This window comes from Lycorma delicatula, chromosome 8 (assembly GCF_047948215.1).
Source record: "Lycorma delicatula isolate Av1 chromosome 8, ASM4794821v1, whole genome shotgun sequence".
NCBI lineage: Eukaryota > Metazoa > Arthropoda > Insecta > Hemiptera > Fulgoridae > Lycorma > Lycorma delicatula.
This window is the reverse complement of record NC_134462.1, coordinates 99,367,626-99,390,769: the sequence shown is the minus strand read 5'-3', so window position 1 is coordinate 99,390,769 and position 23,144 is coordinate 99,367,626. Positions and strand designations below refer to the sequence as shown.

General features: G+C 30.4%; 1 protein-coding gene across 2 annotated transcripts in view; it reads left to right on the top strand.

The window, feature by feature from the left end:
- Nucleotides 1-599: 599 nt before the first annotated feature.
- Nucleotides 600-23,144, top strand: part of LOC142329261 (uncharacterized) — a 42,861-nt gene continuing 20,316 nt past the window's right edge. Inside the window, exons 1-5 of one of the 2 annotated variants that reach the window (XM_075373683.1) lie at nt 600-735; nt 9,525-9,662; nt 9,769-9,891; nt 9,993-10,211; nt 10,304-10,413. In XM_075373683.1, coding sequence (XP_075229798.1) covers nt 9,527-9,662; nt 9,769-9,891; nt 9,993-10,211; nt 10,304-10,413 — 588 coding nt within the window. In that variant the 5' untranslated portion in view covers nt 600-735; nt 9,525-9,526. The remainder of the gene's footprint in view (nt 736-9,524; nt 9,663-9,768; nt 9,892-9,992; nt 10,212-10,303; nt 10,414-23,144) is intronic. The other variant, XM_075373684.1, reaches the window with a different exon arrangement.

Sequence of the window (23,144 nt, the reverse complement as noted above, 5' to 3'; positions counted from 1 at the left end):
GAGAAAAATTCAGTTTTTTTCAAATTATATGAGCAATTCTGTTTGTTATGAATTTTCTTTTAAAATGTTGATTTCTTTTTCGTTGTTTGTTAAAATTGCAAGATCACCCGCAAAGTCCCAATAATTAATATCAATTATATTTTTTAGCGTCAATTTAAAATAAAATTTTGTCATTAAACACAACATTTTGTAGTAATTATACAAATATTTATACATTTTAAAATCATATTTAACTTAACATCGAAAACACGGATTACAAATTTTTTGGGGGGTGTACTGCAATAGTATCTTAGTCTAATAAAAATTCGTTATCATGCAAAGCTAGGGAAGGGATAAAATTATTCTTAAAATAAAGGATTATTATAAATTAAAAATTAGAATAAAAGGATAATTATATATTTAAGGGATTGTTCCTAAAGTAAAATAAGAGTTATTATTATTCCTAAAGTACCTTCTTTTTGTAGCCCTAAAATTGGCTACGGTCTACATTCTATCCCTTCCACAGAAAAATTTCCGGTTGCCTCGCAGAAGAGGGGGAATATTGATATGTTTACTCGACAATGTTGGTAGTCGTACACAATCTTTGTCAGTAGGTTGATACCCACCAATCAATTTACAGTAGTTGAGGGCGCCAAGCTGTTACGATTTCAACATACACCGTGCAGTGTGTATTATCAGTAGAGTAAAAAGTTAATAAAACTAAACCGGAAAGTTTGTAGCTTTTATTTTAATTAAGTAAGTTATGAATTTATTTTAATTTATCTTAATAGAGTTAATTTTAAGATAAAATATCAAATTTTATTTCTTAAAAAGAAAAAAATAAGCAGTTTTTTTTTTGCAAGAACTCATCTAGTATTGAATTTCAACTTGAATTTTCCGTATAATTATTGTTAGAAGTTCATAAAAAAAATAGGAACCCTTGATAAATTGCTGTCCGTCTTAAGGATGTCATTTAACACAACAAAAATTTACATTGTTTTATTAAACATATTATTAAATTAATTTGCTTTATTAAATTAATCATTTTTATGCAAAACAAAAATCATTGTGTAATAATATGATTTAAAAACTGATGTGAACACCACATGACTTCCTTTTACGCCTATTAAATTGCATAAAAAATCATTCCATTATTAACTTCTGATATTTTGTCTTTTTTTTATTGTTGTTATTGAATTATTATTTATCGTAAAACCCTTTTAACAATCAGAGGTTAATAACTATTAATAAATCAATATATTTAAATTAAGAAAAAGTTAAAAAAAAGGAGATGAAGTCTGATTCAAACCGATGTGCTTTCCCCTTATAAGAACCAAATATTTCATTAATTAAAATCTTATTTGACTATAACCCTGGAACCAATGAAAATAAATATCACTTATGATATATCGCTGAAAAGCTCTTAATGAGGGCTTATTACTACAATTAAGAAAAAGTCCCAATATCCACATTTTTTAGGTTTTGGGATTTTTTGTACACTTTTGGTTCAGTCGATTGCAACCAAAAAGGGAGATTCACAACTAGAAGTTACAACAGTCCTACATCCAAAATTTCAACATCCGACGGCTAATCGTTTTTGAGTTATGAGAGATAAATACATATATACACATTCATACGTACGTACAGATGTCACGCCGAACTAGTCAAAATGGATATTTTCGTTAAAATCTGGAAACCGAAATTTTTCGCGTTCACAATACTTCCTTAATTCGTACAAGGAAGTAAAAACTGGTTGTTGTAATTTGTAATTTCAGTATGTCTTTTATATTTTTTTTTATAAGTTTTTAAGTGGCAGCCCATTACTTTATTATGATCAGAACCAACAGCAATTGATGAAACTCCGAGCATTATTTACCTTTGGTAATCTGAAGGAACCGATTTAAATGTAACTAAGCCCGTTTGCATTTTTTCTTTGGTATGTTATTTCAGTGTCCCAGCGATTTTCCAGGAGATGCACAATTTTGCTGTTCCACCCAGCGGATCATTACATTTATTATTTTATTGTAAACCATTTACTCACTGTAATAAAAATGATTGGTAATATTATTGTATTATAAAATTATATTATTATCTTATCATAAGCTGCCCAAATATCATCATAATTAATTGGCATTATCTATAATATTTAAAGACTAAAATTATTTATTCAACAATTAAACAAATACTGGATTTCTATTTTTCATTATCAATATACCGTGACTCTGTTATCAACATGGCGTAGTCAACAAAGGAGGATATATATTTAATTAGACACAAAAACAATTAAAATAGATACCATTTCCGTATACGATATTAAATAATACAAAATTTTACATTTCTTTCGGTAACACAATTTTTTTGTATATTATTTACAATACAGTTGTATCTTTTCTAAGAAAATATTCAGTGCATTAGACTATTTAAAATTTATATCTAACTTATAATGTTTTGAAATATATATATATTTTTTTAGAGTTCTCCTAAAATTTTTTTAACATCCTTTTCATCTCTTGGAATAATATGTATTTTAAATTCATAATTAAATGATTAAAGACAACCTGACATTAGTTACTCTTGAAAATTGTATATCTAAGAATCCCATAACATGCATAAAAGGAAAACGAGTTATAACGTGTTTTTCTCTAATTTTCTTCGCCAAGCTAAACATTATATAGTTATTTATCTGCATTTAATGCAGGTAATATTCAGTCTGACTAATGAAACTATCTCTGATTCCCCCAGAAAGTACTTATAAAATTAATATCATTACTCTTACAGAAAGCAATTCTGGTATGTACCAAATATATTTCAGATGTTTTACGTACATAAAAAAAGATTGGGACAAACAGTTTAAATAATAGTTTTGATCGATACATAATAATATATTTCATTGATCGTATCAGGAATGGTTAGATATATTTCGCGGATATAAAAAGGAATTGTACCAGCTTTTACCGGGATGGATCAAAGGAAGTTATGATAAAATTTTGATCAGAACAGCATTTACAAAAATACACAATTAATTACACATGTAATTAAAGTGCATGTTAATTATTTAAAATTTAAAGAATGAATTAATTTAAGACGAATAAATGAAGTTATTTAATATAAAGAATGTAAAATAGCTCAAAATAATTAAAAATTTATTAAAATTATTTGACCACATAATTATGTATATGTTGAATGCAGAAAATTCAGGGTTTTTTCGGTATTTTCCGACTATAGCTCTATTACTGTTGCAACCGTGTATCTTTTTTTTATTTTTCCTGTTTAGCCTCCTGGAATTACCGTTCAGGTAATTCAGAGGATGAATGAGGATAATATGTATGAGTGTAAATGAAGTGTAGTCTTGTACAGTCTCAGTACGTCTGTTCCTGAGATGTGTGGTTAATTGAAACCAAACTACCAAAGAACACCGGATCCGTGATCTAGTATTCAAATCCGAATACGAGTCTTTACTCGGACTTGAACGCTGGAACTCTCGACTTTCAAATCAGCTGATTTGGGAAGACGTGTTCACCACTAGACTAACCCGGTGGTTTACAACCGTGTATTTATAAAGAGAAGGGCCATAAATTTGGTTATGGAGATTTTTGCCTATATCGACGTTTCAAACCCTCCTTAATTAAAAAAAAAAGCAACAAATGTTAGGAATTTCCTTCCCTCAAACTTGAGAATGTGTAGTTAATTGAAACCCAACCACCAAAGAACACCGGTATCCACGATCTAGAATTCAAATCCATATAAAAGTAACTGACTTTACTAGGACTTGAACGCTAGAACTGTCGACTTCCAAATCAGCAGCTGATTTGGGAAGACGCGTTCACCACTAGACCAACCCGGTGGGTTAACGGTAATTTGTCTAGTGATTAACTCGTCTCACAAATCAGTTTTTTAACAGCTGATTTTAAATATTTTTATACTGGAATTTTCAGAGGTTTAAATCCTAGTAAAAGTTAGTTGGTTTTATACAGATTTCAATACTACGAATACCGGTATACTTTGATGTTTTTTTTTTGTTTTTTTACCTCCGGAACCACTGTTAGGTATTACTTCAGAGGACGAGATGGATGACAATGTAACGTGTGAAAATGCCACGCCTGACCGGGATTCGAACCCAGGACCTCCGGATGAAAGGCCGAAACGCTACTAATCGCGCCATGGAGGTCGGCTATACTTTGGTAGTTGGGGTCAATTAACCACACGTCTCAGAAATGGTCAGCCTGAGTCTGTACAAGACAACAACTCATTTACATCATGTCATACATATCATCCTCACCTCGCTGGGTCTTGGGAGGAAGTTGCTTTTTATTCACTAGTTGAACAGATTGCAACGTACACATTACGAAAAAATATATATATTTATCCCATATTTAACCTTATTTTCCATTCTATCGGATAAGGAAACATCACGGTACCACTTTTTTTTTGGTAATAATTAATTTTTCTTAGACTTGTTTAATATAGTGCACTAAATAGGGTAGACATTGAAGTAAATAAACTATTAAGTCCGAAAAAAAACGGGCCGTACTTAGAATATTGTTTTTTTAATTGTTAATTTTCATGATTGAAAATCCTACTCCGTCTAGCATTAATGGAAAATCATATGAGATTTTTTTTAATGGAATCCCGTGGGATCCGACTTAAGAATTAATTTTTTTCTGAATTATTTACAATTCGTAATACTTTATTTAATTAGTATTCTTTAAAAATTAAAACGAGTGCGTCAGTGCGTGGACACACTACGGAAGCGAAGCTTCTTACGCAATATTATATAAATGGTGCAAAATAACATATATGCAATATATACGATGAACGATGAACATTTTAATTAAAAAGAAATATAAAATAACTATGAAATCTAATCAACAGTTAATGAAATGCCAATCTGTTATTGAAATATTAAATTATGAGTGAGATCAAAGACTGTTCACGAAAGAGTAACAGCATCATTTTTTAAACACGATTCTTGAATGAACTATGTTATAATTTAGCGCGTAATGCTCTTTCGTGACGTTCGTTTTTTCTCAGTTGACTCCCTATCCCGAAGCCTTCGTTAAGAAGCTTCGCTTCAAAAAGTCTTTTAATTGTATTTTAAATAGATTGACATTTTTTTTTTTTAATTGTTCGGTAATTTATTAAAAACAGCAATTGCTTTCTCATAAACCAATATAATTCTAACGAGTTACAATTCTGTTAACTGATTTGGTAGAAGCGGATTGATTTTTTGAATAAGAGACTGTTCTTTTTAGCAAAGATTGCAGATTTATATATATAAACAAAGGTAATTTAACACTTTCAATTTTAATAAATCAACAAAAAATAATGTGCCCCATACTATGAAAATCAATGCATCAGATGTAAACTGTCTCCATTTAAGAATTACCTTAAAAAAAATTATTTGTTTAATGGATAAAATTAAAAAAAAAAATCAAATCCACTACATTTTCTATAAAACTCAATTTATGTTTTTTTTAATTTTATTAAAATTTATCATAGACCCCCTTTTCAATTACATGGAAATTTTACTTCCACCTATATACAATAATTAGCATTTCCTTATTCAATGCAGTTATTGGCAACAGATTTTATTTTAACTAGTTTTTTTAAATTGATTAACAAATTTAATTTAATTAAAGGTGGGAGCTATTAACGACAATGCTACCAATATATTGAGAAATCAATGTACTAGATGTCCTTTGAAAGAATAACTCCATGTAATTTAAAATTGAATAGTTCATAACTTTTTAACCATTTTAGTGCTGTTATGTTGCATTACGCGTTTGGTGAACTACTTAGTTTTTTTTCATTTAATGGTTCCGTATCACCTGAAGATTATTTACTTAAATTTAATAAGAGTAAAAAAGTGCCATTATTTTAGGCAGTAATGAAAATATTATAAATAAATAAAATAATAATAATCTTGTCCATTCTATACGTTTTAAATCGACGAGGACAGCGATGTGTATTTATATGGACTCCAGGGTATGCTGGTATCCCAGGAAACGAAAGCGCAGACGAAGCTGCCAGAATGGCAACATATGTGTTAATATTGGTTTAATTCCTGTTCGAATGGCAGATCTTAAAATTGTCTAACCAACACTATAAGAAATACATGGAGTAATAGGTGGAAAAGGTTAAATACGAAATTAAATGCGATTAAAACTTTTCCATATAAATGGAAGAACGATGTGAAACTGACTCGCCGAGAACAAGTGGCGGTGACCAGACTCGGAATCGTTCACACACGAATAAAGAATTTATATTTGTTAACCGGCGAAGATAGACCAATGTGCGGTGAATGTAATAAACAAATTACAGTCAAGCGTCTATTGGAAGAGTGTAAGTGTACTATATATGAGGACCTCTGAAAGAGCTACGATCTAATAAATAATAATGCTGCTGATTTGATTTGAAAAATGGTAAAAAAGAAAAGATAGTTGCTTATTTACAAGCCAGCGGACTGTTAACAAGTCTGTAAGTCAATACAAATTGTTGCTTAAGGATTTGAGTCAATGCCCGGATTGTGGAACTAACGATACGAGGTGTGTGAGAAAAGTAAAGAGATTTGTAACATGCGAGCGATCTGGCAACGCTGTATCTACCGGTCTGTGCTAGACAGGTTTGTTCATCCCTTCCGCATGCTCAGTACGAGTTTCAACTCCGTTCAGCCAACACATTATTCTTGACAGCGCCATCAGTGAGGTTGTGTTACGAGACTGGAGCATCGGAATTTAGAGCAATGTTGTGCAATCAAGTTTTATGTTAAACTTGGGGAATCCGCAAGTGTGACCTTTGAAAAGTTGAAACAGGCCTATGGGGAACATTGCTTATCAAGAGCGCAAGTTTTCCGCTGGCAAAATCAATATTGGAAAGCAGAGAACACGTTGAAGATCAACCTCGCTCTGGGAGACCTTCAATTTCAAAATTTGACGAAAACGTTGAGAGGGTGAGGGTTCTTGTGAGATCAGACTGTCGTTTAACAATAAGGATGATGAATGAATAGTTAAATTTAAACACTTTCACCGTACATCAAATTTTCACAGACGATTTGGACATGCGAAATTGGTGCCGAAAAACCTCACAACGGAACAGAAGGACAATCGAAGAAACGTGTGCGTTGATCTCCTTCCGGGGACTGACAATGAACAAGAATTCTTCAATCGTGTGATCACAGGTGATGAATCCTGGACATTTGAGTACGATCCTGAAACAAAGCGAAGAGTGGCACACACACTCCGTCATCTCCTCAACCGAAAAAATGTCGAATGAGCAAAAAAGATCAAAACCATACTGATTTGTTTCTTTGATAGTAGGGATATCGTGCATAAAGAATTTGTTCCTCCAGGACAGACTGTCAACCAAGAGTTTTACAAAGATGTCCTAGAAAAGAGTGATTCGCGTGAGACCAGACATTGCAGACAAGTGGATGCTTCATCATGACAATGCCCCGTGTCACACGGCAATTTCCATCAGGGAATTTTGACCTCAAAACGCATTCGTACGGTTCTTCAACCTCCCTATATTCATCTGATTTGAGTCCTTGTGACATTTTCCTTTTCCCGAAATTGAAACATGTCTTAAAAGGACGTCATTTTGGAACTATGGAGAACATTCAAAAGACGGTGACAGACTAGTTAAAATCGGTACCAGTTGAAGCCTTCCAGCGCTGCTACCAGGAGTGGAAACAACGACTCCGCCGATGTTTAGCTGCCCAAGGGAACTACTTTAATGGGGATAATATTGTTGTTTGAAAAAAAAATGGTAAGTAAAAAGTCAGTCTCATTACTTTTCTCACACACCTCGTACAGTGGACCACGTCCTCTACTTCTGTCATCGATATGAGGTCGAACGTTCATGAGCTGTTAGGGAACTTCAGATAATCCTTTCCTTTCTGGATCTCCGTATTAACAGGTTGATCCACGAGGGGTGGTCTATAGTGGCTGGTTTTCTTCGCGCCCTTGCGGTGTGTAGGTCTGCAGAGGGAGTTTAATCAAGATATTTGATCGTGGGAGGGTCCCGGATGGCTAGGGTTCCGGCCTAGGCATCGGATTGGTTGGAGGTAGGAGCATTGGCATCGTGCCACAGTTATATTGGTATTGTTTGTGATTCGATTTGGAGCTCCCGCTTTGGGGCTGGCCGCGGTATAGTAGCCCGTGCGACCGAGGGCGTGGCTTCCCTCCGCCGGGGGCGGTCCTGATCGTGACTTGGTAATGCCACGTGAGACACCATGATGGGACCGGGTGGTGGTGTGAGATTTGTCCCCGGCTCTTGCACGGACCAGAATGAGGTTACGTTCCCCTTGTTAAGTGACCTAAATTGGTCGACTTATTCGGGAGTAGGTCTGAATTCTATGTTGCGTAAAACATAATTTTGATTGGTATGAGTGTAGCACTGATTTAACTTTCAACTCGTTCGTTTTCTGCATTCACAGTCACGAACGCTGCTGTCAAATCTGACTAGGCGCGGGGTTCGCGCTTCCGCGGTTTCGGTCAGTTAGTTTAAGGGAATCATGTTAGGTTGGATGTGAAGATGTCCGTTTGAGGCCTACGTGAAGGCAAAATTTGATTTTCTACAATTCTTGTTTTATAGGTCATAACATTAGGTACACAGCTTATTTTATTATCTTTACATAAATTGTAAAACTCTTTCAGAACCTTATATGTGAATAAATAGTATAAAAATAGTACATTTAGTTTATTAAAAGTTGACAAGGCTACTTTATATTTACATTTTCCATCTACAATTCTTATTAATTTCTTTTCACCTTCTTCAACAACCTCATTCTTCACATATTGTAATCTTGATTTATTAATGAATCATAGGCATTGCTTAGAATATTTTGTGACTGACAATTAGTTAGTTAAATAAACTTTAAATGAATAGATTATTAATTCTCTTTTTAAATTCTGATTAGGAAATTTTCAGTTTAGTTCTTTGTTGACTAGCAGACCGAGGTACTCAATTGAGTTTGCTTACTTTGTTTAATTATACATATAAACTATTCATACAAGTTTATTACATAAGGTGAGCGGTCAGTTATACGTTCTCCTTGCAAACAAAATATATGGCACCAGAATTATCCAAATAACTATAAGTTTATTATTTAAAACTAATCACTAACTGATTTAAGATTGGTACTCATTTTAATGTACATGACATCTCAGACTTCTTCACATTTATCTTCATAAGTTCAAGCTAGTCATCAGTTTTACTTATATATTAATTCTTTACTTATTCTTTTTATGAGATATTAACAAAAAAAAACATCAACATACATGTACATTTTTGTAAGAAATTTTTCTGGATTATTAACATTTCACAGTCCCCTGATCAGAAAAAAAATAATAAATAAATATAGTTGGGTAATTTTTGACATTATATCAATACTTTCCCTCTTTAAATTTTATAAAGCAGGAAGGAGTACACCTGTTGGTACTAGTTTATAAACAGAGTTAATTAAGCGCAGAATTTCTAAATCTTTATTCTCAAAAAATATTTGTTAGATATATTAAACAAATAGAATATTAAATTATTTGTTGTAGGTATGCAGAACGAAGAAAAAATAACTGGACAAAATGAAAATAAAGAACGTGAAGAAAAAATACCCCTCTTGACAAAATTATCTAGTGGTCAAAGCATATGCAGAAAAATTGCTGAAACATTCATATATATCGATGGAGGTAATTAAGTTGTTGAATTTTCAAACTTTTAACACATAAAAAGTATTTTTTTTAATTAATAGATAGATAATATGGAAACAAAAAAAAGGATAAAATATTTTTGTAGGTATGCAGGATGAGGAGAATGAAGATAAAAATGCTGAAGAGAAAACATCCCTTTCAGTAGCATTATCAAGTGGTCCAAAAACGTGCAGAAAACATGCTGAAACATTAGTAAATCTCGATAGAGGTAATCGAGTTGTTAGATTTTCTTCTTTTTTTTTCTTTTAAAAGGTATTTTTAATTTATAAATAAACCAAAATAAATAAAAAATTAAATTATTTTTTATAGGTATGAATGATGAACAAAAAACAGAAGATGAAGATAAAAAAGAAAATGAAAGCCTCTTAGAAACATTAACTGGTGGTTCAAAAATTTGCAGAAGAATTGCTGAAACACTTATACAAGAAGGTAAAGAGGCTGAAGAAAAAATACCCTTCTTAAAAACATTATCTAGTGGTCAAAAAATGTGCACAAAACTTGCTGAAAAATTCATGAATGCTGATTCAGGTAATTAACTTGTTGAATTTTCACAGTTTTAACATTTAAGAAATATTTTTTAATATATACATTGAAACAAATGAAAAGTTTTATTTTTGTAGGTGTGCAGGAACAAGATGAAAATGAAAAGGATGATGGAAACATGTCTCTGTCAAATGTATTATCTAGTGGTGAAGAAGCTTGCAAAAAATTAGCTGAAAATGTTTTAGATGTAAGTAACAAAAGTAAAACTTCAAATTAGATATAGATAGATTTTCATCGGTGCAAACTGTTCCAGTTATTCAGTGATAACTTTGTTATGTACTTTTTTATTTACTTCATTTTTATAGATTGTACTTCCATTCATATCGTCCGATTATTTTATCCTTCAGTAAAATCTTGTTGAGTTATACCACCAACTTTAAACAGTATCAAAATTATCATGTGATGTGCAGTTTTATCGCACGACATAGTAGGCCCTTATTTTTTGGGAATGAGAATAGGCTTGCAGTTTCTGTTAGTAGTTACTGTACTATAGTGATGCTCAGTATGTTGTAATCCTGGAAACTTCTGTAATAGACATTTCTGCAATTCTCAATTTCTACAAATGGTGTATTATGTATGTAACATTTGAGGAAGGTACAGTGTATTGAAAGTGCTGTCATTTTTTAAATAAACTTTGTGAAAATGAAAAAACATGTTTTGTTTTCATTTTCAATTTGTCATTTCTACAAACAATTACAAATACCTGGTTTCACCAAGATGGATCAACGTCACACAGAACATCTTTGTCCATGGCAGCTATATGCCAGTTATTTGCAGACTGTATAATTTTGCAAAATAGATGTCATTTTTTAGCTTCCCAAGATCCCACGACCTGACTTCTTGTGGGCTTACTAAAGGCATAGTAGGCTGTAATTGACTTACTGCAACAGGAGAACTAAAAGTCAAAATACACAGGTAAATTGTCAACATTCCTGTTACAACACTGATTCAAAATATGTAAAATGTAAGTCAGAGACTGCAGGAATGTCTTTGCAGAAACAGAAGTCACCCGCAAGATGTCCCTTTCAAGAAATTTATTTTTGGAGTTTTTTTTAAATATTATATTTTGCGCTATTAAATTACATGAATGTACTTGTTATCAAAAATATTTGTTTCTCAAAATTTCCTGTTTTTCTGAGGTAGCTGTATTACGTATAAAAATGTATTGTTATACATATAATTATTTTATACAATTTAGTTACATATACAATTAATTATATATGCAAGTTGATATATACAAGTGTTTTGTAATTGTTTCCTTTATATTACTTTTAATATAAAGAACTGATAGTTATTCTTGATTTGATGCCAACTTCTAAAAATCAAAATTATACATTTTTTTGAGAAATTTCTTTATCGTTTTTATATTTAATTTTATTTACTTTATAAAACAGAATAATTATTTTAAAATTTACAAAAATATATATCATCATAATTTCAAAGTCAAGTGTGACCGTTTGTTGTCTGTGACCGTTTCTTGAATGTAAGGAAATTAAACTGATACGATGATAGGTTAATGCAACATTAATTAAATGTAAGAGACGGGTATGATTGTTCAATGAAGGACGCGACAATTAGCACGATGATGAACGGAGCGACCGACAATTTTGGATTACCGACGATTTGGTGCATTTGTTTGATTATAAGATTAAAGAGAACAGACGATTCAATACATCGTTTGTACATTTTTCATAAATTTCACGTTGTCTTCTACACAAAATCGTGTCTGAGAAACTGAATTATCAGAAACTGCGTGCACGCTAGGAGCCTAAGGTGCTTACGGAAAAACACGAAAAGAAACTTTAAAGCAGCGCGTTAGAATTTTTGACTCTGTAAAGAGACCAAGGACTTCTTCAGCCGTACTTTCGCTGACGGACGAGACATGGGTATGTATGTAATGCCTTAAACGAAACAACAATCTATGGATTGTCGATATATTTCGTCGCCTAGAAAGACAAAATACAAGCTAATGTTTTTTATTTGGAAATCATGTCCTCGGTGTTTTGGGGCAAACGGAGATTTTCTTGCCGAAGTTTTGTCTGGAGACTAGCACACTCAATAGTGATGTTTATTGCGAAACGCGGGAAATATTGTGTCGTGCAATCCAGAATAAGCCACGTTGCTTATTTACGCGAACGTATTAGAAAAATGGGGATTTCAAACATGCCAGTAGAGTTATAAAACGGATTTGAATACTAGATCGTGGATACCGGTGTTCTTTTGTGGTTTGGTTTCAATTAACCACACATCTCAGGGATGGTCGAACAGACTGTACAAGACTACACTTCATTTAGACTCATACATATCATTCTCATTCATCCTCTTAAGTATTATCTGAACGGCAATTACCGTAGGCTAAACAGGAAAAAAAGTAGGGCAGTAAAAATTTCAAAAAAACGACAAAAAGTTCCTCATTTAAAGTTCTTTGAAGCCTTTTCTAGTTTACAAGATCCCAGATGGTGGCACACTTAAAATGAATACTTTGTATAAACATACTTACACTCTTAATTAATTAATAACGTCAGAAGACATTAATTAGTGTCTTGATTAATCATTAATTAATGAATTATTTATTTTGAAATCATCTTTATGTATTTAATTTTTATAATTTGATTAATTAATGTAAATTTTAAAAGATGAAAATAAAATTAAATATCTATTTTTAATTTTATAATTACTTGTGCATTTAGTAATGCTGCTCTGATCAAGGTTTTATCACGGTTTCCCTTAACCCATTTAAGCAAATTTTTCCGCAGTTCCTTTTTTAATTCATGGAGTAGAATATCTACCCATTCCTGGTATGATGTGTATAATGTATTATTATGTTACGATCAGCAAAGATTTATTTATTTCTGTTAAACTTTGGACCGTTCAAATAATACTGTTGATGAGTAAAACAATTAAATATCAATTTTGATTTCACGTAAACAGCGTTTAAAAAATGTCAGTTATGCTGTCAGTTAAAGTTATTGTGCTCAGTTTCTTTCCTTTCTTACGTTATCTGCGCTAATACGGATGACGGACGAGCTCTTAATGTCACGCTACATTGGTATTGAGTATAGTATTTCAAATTTTTTTTTAACAAATTAATTTGCGAAAAAATAACAAAGTACAGGAATAAATATGGTTTAAATAATGGCTAATATTATGCTTTTAAATAATTTTGATGCATTTGAGATATAGTACTACCTCGAATGTTAAAAATTAGATTGGACAGACATAATCACTAATGAAAAGCTGCTCGACGATTTTAATGAGAATAGAATCCTCTGGAAGACTATAACCACAAAAAAGATACATCTAAACAGGGACGTGATGGGTCCTGAGCACGATTATTGAGGAGGTGATTGAAAAAAAACCACAGAAGAAGAGGAAGGCTGGGATACATAAGATTATGGATGATATATAATTAATCAAGTTAGCAACAACTAAAAAGAACGACTCAATAGAAATGACTGGAAACTCATTGTACACCCACAATCTACGTATTGATAACAATAGAGAGAAAATTATGATGTATATTGAAAATCAATGTGATGCTGGGCTTTTAACTAAGTTTTTGACATCATCTACAACTTATTTTTAAATACAGTAATCCCCGGTAAAATAATTTAATGCATAAATAAATATATTTGAAAAAATAATTTTGTCCATTAAAATATTGTACTCTTTTTAAAATTATATTTTCTGACACATGCTAATTTGATATTAAGTTAACAGATGTGATCAACTTAAATAAATTTTAGTTAAATTAAATTAACATATTGATAAATTTATTATTTCTAAATATATAACATACTAAGAATTTTTACCACCATATGTGTTTCTGGTGTCTAAAAATAAATACTTAAAAATTATAAATATGTCAGTATCACTTTGATGATTGTCTCTCCTTTAGGCCATCCCTTTTATTTACCGATCTGACCTGTGGCAGGATCCACTTCTAATCCGATTATGAGCTAATATAATTATTGCTGTCCAGGATGTAGCATTCTCAGGCTTTCAACTCCTAGGTAGATGTACATCCAACTTTAAATGCATCTGGTTATTTTTTTGTTAGTATGGCCAGGTTGGTCATTGTGGAACTAGAGGACTAATTAGGTCATTCCAATCACCCACCACTTCTTGATCAATTGGCGGTGCTCCTTTGATTTATATATTCTCTGGTGGCAAGGAGTGATTTGGTTTGAAACATATACTGAATTAGAGATCTATCTTTCTTAAGTGTCTTCTCAAAAGTCTTTGGCATTACTTTAACAGGTTTACTTACTGAAGGACTTGCTACTTTAATCTTTGTTGTAGTTTGTGCTTTCTGATTTATTTTCAACAATTTGCCAAGGAATAAAAGAATCATTCTTGAGAATGGCTGAAGTGGTTTTGGAACTTTGTGCCTTAGGTTTAGTCACTTATAACCTGTTTCGTTATAGCACTTAACAACTGTTACATCAGTTGGTTACATTTAAACATAAACGTTTTGTGTGATCTTACTTTTTGTCTTACGTTTTACACTTAAAACATTATGGAATATGAGTTGAATATCAAAACTCTTTTATTTTTTCATATTTCCTGGCGGTAGAATGTTGAGATTTAAAAAAAATAAATGTTTGCTGTTTACTCTTTATAAAATATTTCCCACATTTGGGGATTCTGTAAAGTACACATTAGTCCAATTGTTTCAAAATAAATTTTATACAAAGAAATTAATTATATGATATTGACTTAGATTGTAACTAGATTAACACACTATATGATATTAACAAAAATAAGAAACTCATAGCTTTAAGATCACTAATATTTATTTACTTTAACCCCAAACAGTAGTTTGTATACAAGAAGCATTGTTTTCAAAGATTTTTTTGGCAGATCTAAATATTTTTTTTTTAATGTTTAACATGTCTCTGAATCTATAAGTAATTTTATTAAAAAAATACTATCTTTTTTTTGGAATTTGAACAGACATAAAAAAATTTAACTATGAAATTTAAGTATTAAGTGAACGATTCTTTTAACTGATATATTCTATAGTCCTAGATCAACATTTTTAATTCTAACAATTGAGTAAAAATGTAAAAAATTTTTTTTTTTTCAGAAGTAATTTAAATTTTCATTTTTATGTTTTACTTAATTTTTTTTAATCATTTTTTGACATACATTTATAAAAATAACATTCTCTTGGTATTTTTTATTATTGCCAATCTTAACGAAGTGGTAGCATCTCTGTCTTTTGTCCAGAGATTCCAGGTTCGAGTTTTGGTCAGGCTCGCTTATTTTTCACACACTCCAAAATTCATTATCATTTATTTATAAAAATTTATCACTGTATATAAATAATTTATGTAAATATAAATATTATTTATATAAACATATAATAAATAGTGTTTTTCTACTTTAATTTAGAATATAAACACAATTAGTATAGAAAATGGTGTAACAGTTTTCATTTAATCATAATTATCACATATGTTTTTGTTTTTTTGTGTTTGTATGATTAAGGGACATTTTGCTACTTTTTGGATTGTTTCTTAAAATTTTCATGTATATTTTATAAACTCTTTTTGACAGGATCACACAAAAGTAGAGTCCCTTATTTATTTCATCATAAAAATATTTATTTACATTAAAAAAAATTATAATTAACAAGCATAATTAGTAAATGAACAAGATCAATCCCTTTGTTATTTTTACTAATAGAGTAATAACTTCATTAAAATGTTAATATTATCTCCTTCTAACCTAGATAACATTATCACTGATAACTTTTAATGACAAACATTTAAAAGGATTTAATCAAGATATAAATATAATTACTATTACTTAACAAAAAATATTCTTGAATCTACCTATCATAATCGTGTTTCTTTTTATTGTTAATTAGATTTATATGAGTATTTATATTCATATATATATATATATATATATATATATATATATATCAGTATGAAGAAAAATTGATTTAAATAATGATTGATAAAAACAGTTCTGTCATAAACACAAACACACACAAGCTCTATAAGGATTATTGTATTAAAGATTAATTTCTTTTAATCATTTGCTTCTTTTATTTGTTATCTTTGCTACTTATATAAAATAACAATTTTTTAAAAGTTACTTGATAAAAAGGACTTTCATTTTTGATTAAAAATATTTTTTTTTATAAATAAAATCTGATGTGTACATCACATTATTTCCTTGTATGCCTATTAAATTACATGTACAAATTTTTTTTTTTTTACAATCAGAGGTTAATAATTTTTAATAAATCAATGTAATTAAATTAAAAAAATGTTAAAAAAAATTGTTTGCAATAAGATGTTAATAAAAGAACGAAAATAAATTTTTGTCTCAGGAAGAAAAAATGTGATTCTGATTATATCTTTTCTATTAAATTCAAATATGATATCGGTTTTTCCAACCACGCAAGGTTTCCGAGAGACAGGCATTTATAATTTCAAACATTTTAATACTCTCTGCAATCTTAACTTCATAATATTCAAACATTTGACTAACCTTGAAAGTAAGAAATGACAATTTCCTGCTATATTTCGCCTGTGGAGCATCCCTCTTGAAGGTCCAACAATAATTGGTCAACATATTAGGATTTCATTTGCCTTGATATCTCTACTCAATAGCTGAAATCTCCTGATGAAAATGTTCCCTGTGTTCATCGCTTACTGCGCCAAGATTTTCCGGGAAGAAATCTAGGTGCGAGTGCAGGAAGTATACTTTTAAGGACATATTATAGCCCAAATTTTTATAAGATCATTGACAATATAATGGTAATTTTCCGCCTTTCGATTTCCCAAAAAAACTCTGAGTAACATTTTTGAATGCTTGCCAAGCTGCTTTCTCCAGTGGATTCAATAGTTCCTCAAACCTTTCATCATGCATTAGTGATTGTATTTGTGCCAAGAGTATTGTCCATGGCCTTGATTAAATTCTTCATTAATCTAGTTTGATAGGTAACAGAGGTAGATATACATTTTTAGGATTACACAATGGATCATGTTTCACATTTTCCTGTTCAGGAATGAGTGGTTCACGTTTAGGACATTCTTCTCTAATGAAATGGTTTTTTCTGTTCCTTCTATTCCATTCACACAAAAAACAACAGTAATTTGTGTAACCAAGCTGCAGACCAAGAATAAGTGCAATTACATTCAAATCGCCACAAATATTCCATTCATATGCTCATATTGAAGCTTTTCCAATATAAATTTAAAGTTCATATGTTTCTTTCATACTAGCAGAGTGAGCCACAGGTATTGATGGGAATTTATTGTCATTATGCAGAAGCACAGCTTTTAAACTAACTTTAGAGGAATCAATGAACTAGGGCTGTTCTGTTGGGTTATGTTCATTAGAAAGTGTCTCCATAAGAGAAGAAATGTCATTGCAAAACACTAAACCATTTTCTTCAGAAAAATAGTCTTGAAATTCAGAATGATTACAATAAGTACATGTCTTTGTATTCTTTTGAAGAAGATTGCTCCAAACTTTTAGCCGGGAAGCAAGCATTTCAGACTGTATTTTGGATAACTTTAAATCCTGTATGAGATCATTAAGATTTTCTTGAGTCAGCAAATGAGGCTCAAATGAACTGCTTTGTTCAGAAGTTGTATTACCAGAACCTCTTTCTTTTTTCCTTACTTCCATCAGATTCTGAGCTCTCTTCATCTAATGTCACATGTTCTGGAGGCTTTGGTATAGACAATTCTTCGCAGTGTAGGACTGGACTCATTTTAGATTGCAAATTAGGGTACACCCCTTACATTTTGATTTTGACATAATCCCTTTAATATATGTTAAGAAGAAATAACAGTCAGAAGAGTGATCTTTGGGTTCTCACCAAATCATAGGGATAGCAAATAGCATGTGGTGTGGCCATTTTTCCATGCAGGGAGAAGCCTAGAACACAATAAACAACAGATATGTAGGGCCCAGGCCCTTGTTTGGTCCACGACTTTACATCCAAAATAAAGTTCATAACACTTTTTTACTAATGGAGTACAGTTTTGCCTTTAGGACTCGAGTGTCACTTCACTACACATAACAAAAATTGTTATGATAATTTAAATAAACTCTAGGCATTTTGTAACATATCACTAATTAAAAAAACTAAAGTTGTAAATATGTAATACACAATAATTCAGACACACAAAGCACTGCAATGACATGTTTACTGGTTCACTACTATCTCACAACTGGCATGATTCTGATGAATGTGTGCTACACTAGATCACATTTGTACATGTCTATACACGTCTAAACCTGCACAACAGTAGCAATGCTACCCTTTGAGTTGGCTCATTTGGTTCCATCATATTTACAATGCTCTAGGAGCTTTTACTTGACAATGGACAAGTGGATGAAAAAACGTTTTAAAATATTTAAAAAAATCAAAATAACAAAAAAACTGTAGGTGATGGAGAAATTCTGAATACATACTTAAAAACAGGTTAAAAAACTGCATTAAGTACACCTATTGATACTGGTGAGACAAAAATCATTTAGACCAGTGTAATTATAAACAAATCAATATATTTAAATTAAAAAGAAAAGGAAATACCTTCCCCTTGTACGATCTAAATATTTCATTAATTAAAATTTTATTTGGCTATAACTCTGGAACCAATGAAAATAAGTATCACTTATATCGTTGAAAAACTCTCAATGAGGGCTGATTACTGCCATTAAAGAAAAAGTCCAAAATCCAATTTTTTGGGGATTTTGAGCTTTTTTGGACACTTTTGGACCAGTCGATTGCAATCAAAAGGGGAAGGTGCACATCTAGAGGTTACAACAGCCTAAATCCCAAATTTCAGCATCCTACGGCTAATCATTTTTGAGTTACGCAAGATATATATGTATATATGTACTTTACTTCGTAATAAATAAAATAAAATATTATTTTACTTTAATAATGTGGTAAAAATACATATCGGTAGTTTTAATATTTTAAATTAGGGTTTGTAACCCCTTTTTTATGAATGAAATGTTTAGATGAAGCATAGATCTTTGTAATAAAATAATTATAACATTTTGTTTCTAGCGGTTTGTTAAAACTGTTTATTAGTTCCAGATTTATATAACAATATGATAATTAGTAAAACTACAAATAAAATATTTAATGTTTGTTTTATATCAATAATGAAAATTATATATTTTATTGATATAAATCAATAAATAATTTAACTGATTTTAATCACAATAAATTTTATTGTGATTAAAATCAGTTAAATTTTATAGTAGATTTAATAGTAGTGATATTTATTTTTACTTATCTATGTAGCAACAACATGCTGATATCCGATAATAATGAACTGTTTTAGCATGCCTTATCAGTACTCAAACCCAGTACATTCAGATGAAAGGCAAACATGCTATCAAATTTAAAATACTGCTAGTTTACATATGCAGATGATAAACTGCCTCATCAGATCTTGGTACCCTCACTATAATGAATGTTAAAAGTTTAGATCTAATACCACACAACCATTAGTTGGGCAGAAGATATAAGGGTGGGTGGTGAATAAGGATGATCTATATATATCAAATTAGACCAGAATGTATGCTATACTTATGTTAAGCAAAATATAAATACTCAGAAATTAAATGCAGATTTACATTTATCTAATAACTGTGATTTTTTTTATTATTGTTGTACTTAACCGATATTAATGTTAGGTTAGGTATTTACTCGGTGTTTATTATTTCATCAACCCTGTTCAAATGTAGTATATTAAGATTTTTCATTTACCGTTCTGCTGCACTAGCTTATAAAATTTTTGGTAAGCCATTAATCTATCCCGCTTAGGTAGGTAATGATCATGGATGTCTATAAGGGAAAGGTGAAGGCCATTAAAAAAAACATAATAATAAAAATCTAATCAAAATTTATATATCTCATGTGAATAAAGCCTAAAACAGTTACATAATTTTGTAATAATAAAAGTCGATGTCTTTATCAAAAATTAAGATAACCTCGGCTCAGTGGCTAATTAAAGAAATTGTATTTCTAATAAGTTTTTTTTGACAGAATTTGTGACTTTTTTAGTAGTTTTAATATTTTGATGAATTAATTGTTATTAGTTTTTTAATGTATTTTTATATAGCTGGGTAGTACTTTTGTTAAGCGGAAATATCTGTTTCATTTTGTATAATCAATGACAAAGGAAAATTATTATCACATTATTAAAATCATTAATTACTACGGTTATGCCACTTAGATTCATACGTAATTACACATAAATTCTTTTGTTTAATTTAAAGTAGTGTTATTAACTTTATCTCAAGACATTCTGTACAAATTACATCCATTGCATAAAATATATATTCAATTTTTTTGAAAATATACATTTATGCTTGTTATCTGACTAAAAAATACATATGCTGTCTCTGTTATCAATTATTTTTAATATAAAAAAAGCACATCAATATTTAAAGAAAAGCAGGCTTTTTTAAAAAAAATTACATTTACACCATGTACTGTTAGTGTTTATTACTTATTAGTGTTCATACTCATTACTAGTTTGTAAATTACCCTTGGCTTAGCTCCCAAGACTTCAGTCTGGCTTAACTTTATCGAAGACGCAGAAATCGGGATGAAATATTTCGTCAGTCGACAATAGCTATCGAAGCTTTTCCACGTCCATGTTTATATAAACTTTTTTCTTTATTGTCAACACTAGAACATGTTCTGAAACGTTCGTTACATTTTTCGTGAATCAGTCTATAAATGTATTTTTATGTTCAGATTAAAATAAATATTTACTTCATTTATTTAAAACAAATAATTATCATCATCTTGTTTGTTTATGTTGTTGCCCACTTACGTCACAATTTAAAGAATAACAAAAAAAGTATAATTTTTACTTTCTAGGGTATATAAATATGCAGTCTGTAATCAAATTTTGCATGTCAGAGTTTTTGTAGATCTTGATATATGGTGACACTTCACCTGGAAAGCATTATGTTAAAATTGTAAAATTCTGGATGAATAAACAAAAATTCTGTTGAGCCGTTTTTTGATTTGTATCTCCAAGCTTGATTTGAATGAAATTTCGCAAAATGACTACCACTCAATTATGGTTATAACTCAAGGAAAGGACAGATCCCACGATGGATCCTGTACCTTAAAATTTTACTAATTTTTTTTTTTTATGTACTTAATTCTTCCAGACTGCTACTAAATGTGAGATAAAGGCTGCCTAACGTTAGAAAAATGTACTATTTTTTACCATAAATTTTTCAACTAATTTCTCAAAATTTTCACGTGAAAATACTTTGAATATCTGACAACCATTAAGATTTGTCATTAAAAAATTCAGTTCTAAGCAATGATGATGCAAAAAATTTTAAAAAATATCTTCAAATGCTTTATGTGAGCAATATATTGGTTTAAAGTCTCCCACTTGAATTAGAAGAAACTTACTATGTGTCCACCTAAATGTGTTCAGCAGTTACCCTGTTATTCCCCTCCATATGAAAAGCTCTGAACTTCATTTATAAAATTATGTTAAGATTTTTTTCCTAAACATTTTGTTTTTAATTATTTAAAAATAATCAAATATTTAAACAATTTATAAAACATTTATTGACTAGCCTTCAGAATGATTTTAAGAAAAATGTTTCTCTAGAAACAACTGTTCTCATTTTTAAAAAAAATACTTATTTTAAACAGCACATTAAAAAAATGTCCTCTTCTATTGTTTGTGATCTCAGTATGTTTTATTTTGTTCATTTGCTCTTACAATTGAAAAAACTTGAGTAGCTTAAAACTGGTTAGTCAACCCTACTGATAGTAAACGCAGTTAAAATTTCATCTTTCAATAGTAGAACTCCAAAAAATATAGGCCCTCACTTTAAAATTTTCATGGTGGAACAGAGAATGCCTCAAAAGGGAAGAGTCCTGCAGAGATGAATCCTTAATACCTTATTTTTGTAAATACTTATAAAGATCTTCCTCAAAATATTAAACTACTCATTGTACTCTCCTTACAGTGAAACAACTATCAGTATCAGAAAATTACGTTAACAGAATTACAAAATTCTCAATTGGCTGCAGTGGCAACACGTAGATAAAATTAGTATGGTGTTGCTCCAGAGAATTTTTAGCCTTTGTTTTAAAATTTAACTTGATTAGCAAAATTTTCCTTGGATAGTATATAGTATAACTACATAACTGGGAAAGTAAATATAATTACTTTGTAATTTTAAAATACCTAATTTTTTTTTAACTTTAATGCAGTTTATAAATATTTAGGAAAGCAGTTTAATTCATTTCCGCAGTAGAATTTGTTCTTGAAGCTATTGTCTTTCCTGGTCGATTCATAGTTTCATAGTTTATGAGCATTTAGTTATATTGATTATGATTGTAATGGTTAGTTTTTTGTAATTTTCAAACCAATCTTTAGGATCCTTGAGATCCCTATATTAAGTAAATCAATAAATTATTTACTTAGATCATATTATAATTATACATTATATAGATTACATTAGGAATAGTATAGATTTGTATTTCAATAAATAACAAAATGGAATTGTTCCGGATTTTTCTTGAAAGATTAAAGAAAACCGTGGAAAATTCTGGATCAAAACAGTATTACAAAGTGAAATAAACAGGTGTTTATCCTGAGGTACCAAAATAGACAGTAGTGATCTCAGAAAAACAGGCTTGCCCAAGGGAACATTCTAGTACCACCTCATTTTTACAGCATTTACCCCAACAACCAGCTCATTAATCAAGATCAAACACTTAATCTAAGCTGCTGATACAGCTGTTGTAATACAAGAATACTTCTTTGAAGAAGTGTTGTATAAGCTGAATTAGTCACTGAAAGAACTAGTCCTGTACTATGATTTAATTCACTTCAAGTCAAATGCTAGTAAAACTCAGGTCTACGCCTCTTACTGAAGAAA